Source organism: Panthera onca, chromosome F2 (assembly GCF_046562875.1).
Source record: "Panthera onca isolate mPanOnc1 chromosome F2, mPanOnc1 haplotype 2, whole genome shotgun sequence".
NCBI classification, from domain to species: Eukaryota; Metazoa; Chordata; class Mammalia; order Carnivora; family Felidae; genus Panthera; species Panthera onca.
The window spans coordinates 17,618,119-17,631,014 of NC_138356.1; the positions used below are offsets into that span (position 1 = coordinate 17,618,119).

General features: G+C 35.7%; 1 protein-coding gene across 7 annotated transcripts in view; it reads left to right on the forward strand.

Moving 5' to 3' along the window:
* SGK3 (serum/glucocorticoid regulated kinase family member 3) overlaps positions 1-12,896 on the forward strand; it is a 147,835-nt gene that overhangs the window by 79,573 nt on the left and 55,366 nt on the right. For 6 of the 7 annotated variants that reach the window (XM_060610658.3, XM_060610657.3, XM_060610659.3 and 3 more), the window contains 2 exons: positions 1,125-1,208; positions 5,629-5,701. In XM_060610658.3, coding sequence (XP_060466641.1) covers positions 1,125-1,208; positions 5,629-5,701 — 157 coding nt within the window. The remainder of the gene's footprint in view (positions 1-1,124; positions 1,209-5,628; positions 5,702-12,896) is intronic. The other variant, XM_078441650.2, reaches the window with a different exon arrangement.

Sequence of the window (12,896 nt, forward strand, 5' to 3'; positions counted from 1 at the left end):
TCATATGTTGTAATCACATGCAGTATCAGAGAAGTGCTTTTCTCACAGTATTTTCTCTAACTATGAACTTGTGAATGTAGCTTCCAATCTTTTATGGGAAAGGATAGTTTATACATATTTGTATGCCTATCTTCTAAAATAAACCTGGTTTACTCTAAGTTGTCTAATAGACTGTGGACAACTATTGTAAACCCAAAAGCAACTCCTAACTCTGTAATTCATACCCCAAGTCATACATTAGTGAGCCTTTCCTCAAATGCCTGGATTCTTGTTATTTTTCTCCTTTGAATGACACAAGATCTCTGGGGTCCCAAACCATTGTCTCTATGTTACTATGGTACTCTGAGAGTATCTGTGGGATGCATTATAAGAATCAATTCTGTGTTATAATTGTTGATGATTTGATACTGGTTCTGGTACATGAAGGGTTAGAAGATTTAAATTTTAGTCACGTAAGTCTATGAATTTGGGCAAGTTATTTGACTTTTTTGGGACATCATTTCCTTACATATATGCTAGGGGTTATAATATTTGTTCTGCTTACTTCATAGCATTGTTGACTATGGTTATATGAAATTATATGAAATTATGTGTATGTGAAATTATTAAACATATGTAAGACGATAGTAAATACTAAGGTAAATTTCTAGTTTGAAAAATACTGTGTACAAGATGATCTGGAAGGAGCAGAACTAATCATTGAGTCTTTACTATGTGCCAGGCGTCACTTTTGAAAATACTTTATAATTTCAGGATAATGGTTACTGCTAGGGAAGAAGAGAGGAAAGTGGCATCAATTGAATCTATAATATTAGAAAAATGGGGGGGAAATCTGAAACAAGAATGGCAAAATGTTAGAATTCAGAAGTTCTAAATGAGTTCACAGGTGTTCACTGTGTTATTGTCTGAAACTATGGAAATATTTCATAACATTTAAAAAATAAAATATCAAGAAGATGAAGTAAGTCTTTCAGCTGGTATGCTTGTGTATTTTGGAGAATTGTGTATAAACATGAATGTCTAATATCAGTTTCATGAGTATGAAAACAAGTTATTTGCCTGTTAAATAGCTAATGGGTTTTTTTTGCAGTCAAGTTTTGTTATGCTATTTTTTATTTCCACAGGTTTATAAAGTTTTGGTCTCAGTGGGCAGGAGTGAGTGGTTTGTCTTCAGGAGATATGCAGAGTTTGATAAACTTTACAATACTGTAAGTAAATGTCAGTCTTAATGATTTTTATTTAAAACAAGACATCTGAGGGGCATCTTGACTGGCTCAGTCAGAAGAACATGTGACTCTTGATCTCAGGGTCGTGAGTTTGAGCCCCGCCTTGGGTGTAAATTACTTAAACAAAGCTTAAAAAAATTAAAATAAAAAATAGAATATCTGAGAAAACTTGCAAATAAGAGAGATTTATTTGAGTGATTAAATAATATTCATATAGAGAAGCAGAAAAGGGTATGAGATTCTTCAAAAGCATCCAAACCTTGGAATTCCTACGAAGAAGGGTGGAGAGAGGATTGTTGAGAAATTCCAAATAAACTGTTGAAGATAGGGAAACTAGATCCAGCTTAAAATACATCTTAATGTCAGAATATTAGAAATAAATTCTGGGCATGTGGGTAGCTTAGTTGGTTAAGTGTCTTACTCTTGATTGGCTCGGGTCATGATCTCATGGTTCGTGAGATCGACCCCTACGTTAGGCTCTGTGCTGACAATGAGGAACCTGCTTGGGATTCTGTCTCTCCCTTGTTCTCTTGCTCTCTCAAAATACATAAACTTAAAAAAAAAAAAATTTTTTTCTTTTACTACCTCTCTAATAACTGTTAATTATCTTGTTATTTCTGGTTAAATTGCCTAGCTATTAGATTTAGGTCTGAAAGTTTGTCATAAGCTTACCCTCCTTCCATAGTTTCATTCTTGGTTTAGGGATAAGTCTTCAGTTCCAGATTTTAAGTAGCTAATACAATTAAAATGTATATGGACTTTCATAAGTTCTGACAGTAGGGTGGGGGGTAGGGAGTGTGGGAGCATTAGTTATTTAAATAACTAAAACCTGTATATTCAAAATTCAAATATTAAATACTATTTTTAACCCAGTGTTTTTGTAATTACAAATGCTCCCTAAAGTAGGAAGCAAGAGCACCATGGTCATTTTAACATATCAGGCCAGATCTATGCAGGGACCAGTGTTTGTAGAGTGTGTTGCCTCTAGTCATACATACCTTGGAGGACAAAGAATACCACCTGAGTTGGTCATTATAGACCCCAGATTATAAAGACAGCTCTGGATTCCAGTTTTTGCTTCAGTTAAGAAAAAAAGAAATTCTTCAAATCCCAAATTTAGTTTTTTTCTGGCCTAAGAATAAAAAGGAGTTTCCTTCTGTCATTATTTAATAAGTGGTAGATTAGCAGGCATCCTTCAGAAAAAATTGTTTCATATTTAAGGTAATTTTTTTCAATTTTCTTAACCCTGTCTCTTGATTTTAAAAATAGGGTTAAATAGATACATAAGTCTGTAACTTACCATTTGTAAGATACTTTATTATTATTTTTAAAAATTTATTTATTTTGAGAGAGAGACAGGGAGAGAACTAGTGGGGGAGGGGCAGAGAGAAAGGAGGACAGAGAATCCGAACCTGGCTCTATGCTGACAACAGAGAGCCTGATATGGGACTTGAATTCACAAACTGTGAGATCATGACCTGAGCCCAAGTCCACTGAGCCACCCAGGCGCCCCTGGTAAGATACTTACAGGGGAAGTTAAGTGTGTCTCAGTTAAGAGATAAATTACTTCCTAAATGGGCCAGAATGAACCAAACGTTGTCTAGCTGTACAACATCTCATGTTCTGTTAAGTCATGAAATTTAGGCTTTTCATTCATCTCTATTTAGCATTTCACTATATTTCTTCCAAATAATATTCAAATGCTTTGCTAGTTAAAATTGAACTTTTAAAATAATACTTCAATATTTTTAAATGGTATTTTTTCCAATGTAAAATTAAGATATATTCTAGAAAATCTGGAATATGGAGGAAAATACATATTTAAGCTTAAAAACCACCTAAGGGGTACCTGGGTGGCTCAGTGAGTTAAGGGTCTGACTTCAGCTCAGGTCATGATCTATCGTATGGTTCACGAGTTTGAGCCCCGCATCAGCCTCTGTGCTGACAGCTTAGAGCCTGGAGCCTGCTTTGGAGTCTGTGTCTCCCTCGCTCCCTGCCCCTCCCCCACTCATGTTCTGTCTCTCTTTCTCCCTCTAAAAAAAATTTTTTTAATCACCTAAAACATATTGCTACTCAGAGATAACTGTAGTGTTTTTACTGTGCTTTTTTCTTTAATTTTTCTATAATACATATGTAACTGAACTTTGTATATATATTTTTAAAGTGCTTAATCAAAGGATATTGAGACAGCGTTTTTTACTTTAGAGACAAAATAATAGCCAAAAAGAGTTTCTACATGAAGATCTCTTCTGCAATGTTGAGTAATTTAAAAAAAAAAAAAAAAGTTTATATTGGAGGCTGGGTGAGGGTTGAATTGCCAGTTCTAGTTGAAATTCTTGGATACCATTATATACATGATGAGCATTTTTTGAGGATGGTACAGATTTGACCGTAGCTATTATGATGGTAACATAACACACACACACACACACACACACACACACACACACAGATGGTTTATATAAACTTCTTAGAGAAATAAGGTCAAATTTTGTTTAGTGAACTAGTAACTGAAAATCTGAGATTTCTTTCTGTATTTTGATTAAAAGATTATATGGGCCAGAATTAGCTTCTAAATGTGTTTGCTTCCGTAGAACTATTCATAAGAAGGAGGAATGTCAGGGATGTCACCTAACAGCTCAGCAGTGTGGAGATCTGCATGAGTAAAAAGCCATCCTAATGTCATGATGGTTTCATGATTTAAGTAGCCAGAGATTAATTAAGTAGAGTGTTAATATTTGAGTATCTTTCAGTATAAAGGTAAAGTAGGACAGTGTGTTTGGGGCACCTTCCCCCCCCCCCCCATGATCACTTTCATTCTTTTTCCATCATACACCCCATCTTAAGCTTTTTGCAGAAAATTTTCCTTAATATATAGTTGAGTTTTTATCCTTCCCCCTCATTTTTCCTGCATTTCTCTTCCTTTTTTGTTTATTTCTTATTTCCCCCATTTTCTCTGTCTCTCTGTTTTTCTGTAACTCCTCTAGTTCTGCCTCCTGTGGTGACAGGCAAAGCAAAGAACAGGGGAATGGTACCAGTTGTGTTCTTTGAAACCACGGAAGTGAGGTTAAACCTGGCCTGGATTACCCTAAGTTTGAAAACACAGATTCTTTCCTTGTGTTCCTTTTAGAGTAAAAGAAAAAACAAAAAGTAAAATATCCAATTTGTAAACATTTTGATCATATAAATGTATTTTTATGAGTGTAGGTTGCATTTAAAATTTTTGTTGTAGAAATTGTTGAACACATACAGAAGTAGAATAGTACTACAAACACAGAAAATAATATAACGTACCATCCAGCTGCAGCACTTACAGATACACGGCCATTCTGGTTTCATCTCTGTCCCTAGCCTGTCCTCTGTAATTTTGAAGCAAATTTAAGACTTCGTATCATTTCATCTGGAAATATTTTTGTATACATCTCTGAAAAGATCTTTAAAAAATACAGAGTACTATTATCACATCTGAATATAATTAACAATAACATCTTAATATCAAATATTCAGTCTGTGCTTATATGACTGGTTGATAAATCTATAAAGTGTCTTTTGGTGACTAAGTTTCCCTGTCCGCCTCTCTTTTCTTTTCTTTATGATTTTTAATTGAAAAAGCAGGGTCAGTTGTCTACAGATTTTTCAGTCTGGATTGTGCTGACAGCATACTCATGGTGTAGAGTGATTAATACATTCTTCTATTCTTTGTATTTCCTGACAGTTGGTAGTTAGGGATGTAGTTTATGTGTGTATGTGGGTTTTTTTGACGTCAAACTTAAAAATGAGTATTAATCCACATTTATGACTTTACTGCCCCGCATTTAATGTCTCCAGGGCCAAGTTCTTTGGGGATAAGCAAATCTGATAAACAAATGTATTAAAATATGAACAAGGGGAAGGCTATAGCAGAAGATATTGAAAGCAAAATTCATCAGGTTTCTTAGAAAACAATTGTCAGTAGCATGTTCATATAGAAAGAACACAAAGGTCACAACTTCTCTTGAGGCAATAAACAGTGAGTAACATGTATTCAAAGCTTATACTCCAGGTTCTTGTCTAAGCACTTAACCTAAATGATTTCCTTTAAGGCTCTCAACAGATATGTAAGGTAAGTGCTAAAATCATCTCCATTTTACAGACAAGAAAACTGAAGCACAGAAATGTTAAAGTAACTTATCCAGGGTCACAAAGATACTAAATGTTCTCTTGGGACAAAATAGGATGATTAGTCAGACTAATGGTATTTTATTGGTATAATTTAATATTGTATATTTGATCATTATATACTTTAAAAGTATGTCTTTTTGATGGAATTTCTTGAAAATCAGATTGTAATTTGTTTTGGTACGTGTATAACTAGAAGACTTAGAAAGTTAAGTTCATATAATGTTATTTTTTTAAATTCTAGTTAAAGAAACAATTTCCTGCTATGGCCCTGAAGATTCCTGCCAAGAGAATATTTGGTGATAACTTTGACCCAGGTAAGCAATAACTTTACAGACCTGCCATAAGTGATGGTTGAAGTTTGAAGAAGTAGTTAATGTGTTTGTTGTGCTATATAGTAGTACAAGTCTTCACAAAGCTATTTGATCTCATGTTCTATGAAAATAATAGCTCAGGAAGGTGCTCTCTGTGTACCAGGCATTGTTTTAAATACTTAACATGCTTTAATTGATTCAGTGGTCACAAAAATCCTTTGAGGCAGGTGTTCTTATTCTCATCGTCGCTCTTCTATAGATAAGGAAACCCAGGTACGTTTAGATTAATTAATTTGCCCAGAGTCACAGGTATTAAGTGTCTCATTTAAAAGTTAATTCAAGCAGTCTGGCTTCAGGTAAATTTATTGGTCATTAAGGATAATTTGGGTACTTTTCTAACCATGAAGGACATTCTTTGTTACATCCAGAAACATTTATTAAATGTATAGTCTGTACACAGCACCTTGCAGGCCTCTGAATGGGATACTAAGATAATGTCCTATTATTTACTCTTAGGGAGCTTAATGACACATAGATCTCAGGAGTCTGGAGCTATGTGTCTCAAGCCTCAAGCCTGGAACTTTTTTCACTGGAATCCGTAATATCAATCCAGTCACAAATGGCTACATACAGAGAGACAGAAGGAAGGTTCTTTATCTGCCAGATAATCTCCTTATGCAGATTAGAAAAGCCAACTGTGCCACAGGTGAATCCTGACAAGCTAGAGTGCAGTCCATCCTCATCTGTCTTACCTCTGTAACTAATTCACTTATAACCTTGTAACCCATTACACCTTTGATTCCTTACATGTGTGCTTTCTTGGCTCACTACTCAAAATATAAGCTCTCACGTCACTTAGGATATCCTAACTGTGCCTCCTGTCTGCAACTTAGCCTTATATCATTTCTTGCCCTCTCAAACCTTTTCACTGTGCCCTGTGGAATTCTGTCCACGATTAACAAACTTCTTTTTATCTTCCATCTTTTTCATATTTCTTTTATATTTTTGCTTTAATTAAACTTAGGTTTTTCCCTGTGGCTGTTTCTCCCTCTCAACTGGAGGCTCTTAATTATTTTATACTTTATGAACCTTAGGATTGGAGAGGCTGCTCACTTTCCCTATCGTAGGTAGAATTTTTTTCTCTTGGGAGAATTTAGCGCACTTTATTGTCATTGCCAGTGTGTCTTGTCTAGCTGTAGATTTTATGAACATTGGTACTTTGTCTTTTTTATTGATTTATAGTGCCTGGTAGATCTTAGGTTTTTAGTAAATATTACTTAAATACATGAATTCATTAATAAAGAGAAGCAAATAAAAAGGAAAAAGAGAGAAAGCAAGAGAAGATTGAGTCACCACAACAAAACCAGATAGTACTTTCTGTAGAATTGATTGTATAGGCCAGTGCCTTTATACTAATTTTGCTTTTAGCTGCAGAACACTTATGTCCCAAGGAAATCTTCAACAGAAAATGTTATGTGTAGAACAAATAAAAATGAGGCTGCTTTGTTGGTACAGCAGTAAAGTATATCTGTGGAGCACAGGTTGAAAACCATCATCATGGGCAACATGTGGGTCTTAGAGTTATTTGGGTGAGGTGAATATGAAACCCAACGTGAAACCGACTGTGTGTAATATACAGTAGGCACAGCAGAGAGAAGAGACAGGATGGACAATGGGAAACTGGGTAAGCAAATATTCCAGTAGTCCTCACGTTAAATAATTAGAACCAGGACTAGGGTGGAAATGGGCTAACAAATGAGTTCATATGTAGGAATTCTTTTAAGGAAAGATCTGTAAGAAATCTTGGTGATTGCTTAAATAAAGGAGATCTAGAGAGGAGAATGAGAGATAATTGAGGTGTCAGGACTGGGTGAATGAGAGAATTAATTAATTTGAAGTGGCAGAAGGACATCTGAGGAATCCAACTATGTGTTGCTGAATGGAGACTTGAACTCAAGCTGGAATTCTGGAGAGCCCTTAGTTGAATCCTAATGATAGAATCGTTTCATTTTATCACAGGAAGAAGACAAAGAGATAAAAACCTGCAACTTCCTTCTTTAGGGCAAAATCCCAGATAGAATGCCCTGTAGTATTTATGTTCTGGTAGATTAATTTGATACTAAAAAAATAGGTTTTTATTGAAGAACAATTTGAAATCGATCCAGAGCATATTGTATATGACTTGGCAACAGCGTAATGGACCATATGTCACAGAGATCTGGAAAGCTCTTTATTGGGGAGATCAAATCTAAGCCATACTCAAACAATCACAGAGTGACAAGATGCTCATTTGATTAGGCTTTGGGGAAACAGGCATATTTTGTTGATGGGAATGATAAGTGGTACAATCCATATAGAAGGGAATTGGGTAGTATTTAGCAAAACTATATATGTATTTCAATGTGACCAGGAAATCACATATTTAGGAATCTGTTCCAAAGATAAACTGCATATGAAATGATGTGTATGTAAGACTGTTTATTGTGGCATTATTCTTAATAGCAAAAACTGGAAACAACTGAAATATCCTTCCAACCTTGGAATATGATGCAGCTTTAAAAAAGAATGAGCAAGCCCTTTGTGCATTATAGTAGAGTGATCTCCAAAATACATTTTTCAGTGGAAAAGACAAAGTACAGATATGTATAATATATCTTTTTTGTATTGGAAAAGGTATAGAAATAATGGAAGAATAAACTGAAAAACTAAAAACTTGTGACTTTAAGGAGTAGGAAGAGGCCAGTGGGAGGCAAATGGGATAGAAGTTAGATGTTCCTGAATAAGTCTTGTTTATAGCTTTGACTTTGGAATGATGTGCATATTTTAAATATATTTAAGAACAAAAATAAAATACGATAATAAAGCGATCTCTAACAAACTGAAGGAAAAAATCTAACTCTATTTTGATTGGTAGTGGAAACACATGGACAATAATTATCTTAAATGACTTCAAAACAGAATTTTTACTGAATAGTCCTCCTGGGATGTATGCTAAGAACAAAAAAGGATGTACAGAAAATTTTACACTGCATCCAACAATCTTATTGTTATAATATGGAATTGTTATTTGGTAATTATGTTACTCTCATGGGAACCAAAGTTTTAAACAAGAAGAAAGAAAAACAGATTTTAAATAAAAATCTTACAGTTTTTAACTTAATTTGGAAATACAGTTTGAATTCATGATTTTTTTTTCATTTTTTTTAATGTTTATTTTTGAGAGAGAGAGAGAGAGAGAGAGAGAGACAGTGTCAGCAGGGGAGGGACAGAGAGAGAGGCAGACACAGAATCCAAAGCAGGCTCCAGGTTCTGAGTTGTCAGCACAGAGCCGGATGTGGGCTCAAACTCATACACTGTGAGATCATGACCTGAGCCAAAGTGGGATGCTTAACCCACTGAACCACGCAGGCATCCCATGATTTATTTTTTTCTAAAACAACACATATTTCCTAGCTCTCACCTCTGGAAATGCCTAAAACAGTAACAAATAGCAGTGAACATTCCTAGCGTCCAGGTTGTAATCTCCAAATACCATTTCCCCCTTAAAGCAACCAGAGTTCCATGGGAAAACAGTGATTCTAGATCTGGGGCAAGAAATGTATAAGATGGCCCTAGGACATCTTGCCTAAAAAGCAATGAAGCCATACAAGATTACTAAGATTTTATCAAAAGGATGCAGGAGCTCAATTGATGGGGCTTTCATTGGCCAAAGATGGAACAGTTAGAGCACGAAGAAAGAATTTGCCCTGTTAACTTACTTCATGCTTGACAGCCATTGTGCAGAGCTTTTCCATATATCTCTCTTGAGTTCTTTTGTGTGTAGCTTAAGAGCATGTCTCCATGTTCTTTTTTTTTCACTTCTTTATTCTGGTGGTTGCCAACGTCTATAAAATAAGTTTTACATATTTGAAGGTAGATTTTAAGGGTTATTTCTGCCTATACTTTTCAAAGTTAAAATTTCATTTTCAATTTAAGGATCTTTCCGTAGAGTGCAGAGAGATAGCTATACTCTTTATATTTTGAATGGTTTAATATCAAGCCTTTTGCCAATAGGACCCTAAGGTCAATATATAAACTACGTACTGGGTTTTTTTGAAGTTTAAAAAAAAAAAAGTTTATCTTAATTATTTAAAAAAAAAGTACAAGGTAATTAAAATCAGTGTGAATCAAGTAAGAAACAGAGCATATGAATTTTAGAAACTACGAATGTTAGAATATATAATTGTTTAGTTATTTGTTCACAAAAACATCAATTAAGTAACTCTTATTACACTGTGTTAAGGGCTAAAGAGGGCTAAATTTTTTTAAAGGCATGACCCTTCAGTGGCTTACGTAGAAACTGCTTTGGGGTGGCTGGGTGGCCCAGTTAAGCATCCGACTCTTGATTTCAGTTCAGGTCATGATCTCACAGTTTGTGGTGTCGAGCCCCACATTGGGCTCCACACTGACAGTACAGAGTCAGCTTGGGATTCTCTCCCTCTCTCTCTGCCCCTCCCCCGCTCGCTTGCTCTCCCTCTCTCTCAAAAAAAAAAAGTTAAAAGAAACCATTTTTATTTCTTTTAACTTTTACTAATTTAAGAGAAATAGGTTCATACAAGATAAAAAGACAACTCCCCATTATTATTCTAGTCTGTGAGTTCTGGTGAGGCCTAGATGTCATACCCAGCTAGTTCTTTATAAAACTTGATGTAGATACCAGTGCCTTATAAAATTTTTCTTGGTGCATTTGTGAATGGGATCAGTTTCTTTATTTGCCTTTCCGTTGCTTCATTATTAGTGTATAAGAATGCAACTGATTTCTGTACATTGATTTTGTATCCTGCAACTTTGCTGAATTCATGTATCAGTTCTGGCAGACTTTTGGTGGAGTCTATCGGATTTTCCATGTATAATATCATGTCATTGCAAAAAGTGAAAGCCTGACTTCATCTTTGCCAATTTTGATGCCTTTGATTCCCTTTTGTTGTCTGATTGCTGATGCTAGCACTTCCAACACTATGTTAAACAACAGCGGTGAGAGTGGACATCCCTGTCATGTTCCTGATCTCAGGGAAAAAGCTCTCAGTTTTTCCCCATTGAGGATGATGTTAGCTGTGGGCTTTTCATAAATGGCTTTTATGATATTTAGGTATGTTCCGTCTATCCCGACTTTTTCGAGGGTTTTTATTAAGAAAGGGTGCTGAATTTTGTCAGAGGCCTTTTCTGCATTGATTGACAGGATCATATGGTTCTTATCTTTTCTTTTATTAATGTGATGTATCACATAGATTGATTTGCGAATGTTGAACCAGCCCTGAAGCCCAGGAATGAATCCCACTTGATCATGGTGAATAATTCTTTTTATATGCTGTTGAATTCGATTTGCTAGTATCTTATTGAGAATTTTTGCATCCATATTCATCAGGGATATTGGCCTGTAGTTCTCTTTTTTTACTGGGTCTCTGTCTGGTTTAGGAATCAAAGTAATACTGGCTTCATAGAATGAGTCTGGAAGTTTTCCTTCCCTTTCTATTTCTTGGAATAGCTTGAGAAGGATAGGTGTTATCTCTGCTTTAAACGTCTGGTAGAACTCCCCTGGGAAGCCATCTGGTCCTGGACTCTTATTTGTTGGGAGATTTTTGATGACTGATTCAATTTCTTCGCTGGTTATGGGTCTGTTCAAGCTTTCTATTTCCTCCTGATTGAGTTTTGGAAGCGTGTGGGTGTTTAGGAATTTGTCCATTTCTTCCAGGTTGTCCAGTTTGTTGGCATATAATTTTTCATAGTATTCCCTGATAATTGCTTGTATCTCTGAGGGATTGGTTGTAATAATTCAATTTTCATTCATGATTTTATCTATTTGGGTCATCTCCCTTTTCTTTTTGAGAAGCCTGGCTAGAGGTTTATCAATTTTGTTTATTTTTTCAGAAAACAACTCTTGGTTTCGTTGATCTGCTCTACAGTTTTTTTAGATTCTATATTGTTTATTTCTGCTCTGGTATTTATTATTTCTCTTCTGCTGGATTTAGGCTGTCTTTGCTGTTCTGCTTCTATTTCCTTTAGGTGTGCTGTTAGATTTTGTATTTGGGATTTTTCTTGTTTCTTGAGATAGGCCTGGATTGCAATGTATTTTCCTCTCAGGACTGCCTTCGCTGCATCCCAAAGCGTTTGGATTGTTGTATTTTCATTTTCATTTGTTTCCATATATTTTTTGATTTCTTCTCTAATTGCCTGGTTGACCCATTCATTCTTTAGTAGGGTGTTCTTTAACCTCCATGCTTTTGGAGGTTTTCCAGACTTTTTCCTGTGGTTGATTTCAAGCTTCATCGCATTGTGGTCTGGATGCAGACTTGGGATGTCAAGTCCATCTGATCCAATGTATCATTCAGGGCCCTTGTTTCTTTATTGACCGTGTGTCTAGATGATCTATCCATTTCTGTAAGTGGAATGTTAAAGTCCCCTGCAATTACCACATTGTTATCAATAAGGTTGCTTATGTTTGTGAGTAATTGTTTTACATATTTGGGGGCTCCTGTATTCGGCGCATAGACATTTAAAATTGTTAGCTCTTCCTGATGGATAGACCCTGTGATTATTATATAATGCCCTTCTTCATCTCTTGTTACAGCCTTTAATTTAAAGTCTAGTTTGTCTGATATAAGTATGGCTACTCCAGCTTTCTTTTGACTTCCAGTGACATGATAAATAGTTCTCCATCCCCTCACTCTCAATCTGAAGGTGTCCTCAGGTCTAAAATGAGTCTCTTGTAGACAGCAAATAGATGGGTCTTGTGTTTTTATCCATTCTGATACCCTATGTCTTTTGGTTGGTGCATTTAGTCCATTTACATTTAGTGTTATTATAGAAAGATATGGGTTTAGAGTCATTGTGATGTCTGTAGGTTTCATGCTTGTAGTGATGTCTCTGGTACTTTGTCTCACAGGATCCCCCTTAGGATCTCTTGTAGGGCTGGTTTCGTGGTGACAAATTCCTTCAGTTTTTGTTTGTTTGGGAAGACCTTTATCTCTCCTTCTATTCTATTTTTTTTTCTTCAACTTTTTTTTTTTTTTTTTTTTTTAAATTTTTGGGACAGAGAGATACAGAGCATGAACGGGGAAGGGGCAGAGAGAGAGGGAGACACAGAATCGGAAACAGGCTCCAGGCTCCGAGCCATCAGCCCAGAGCCTGACGCGGGGCTCGAACTCACGGACTGCGAGAT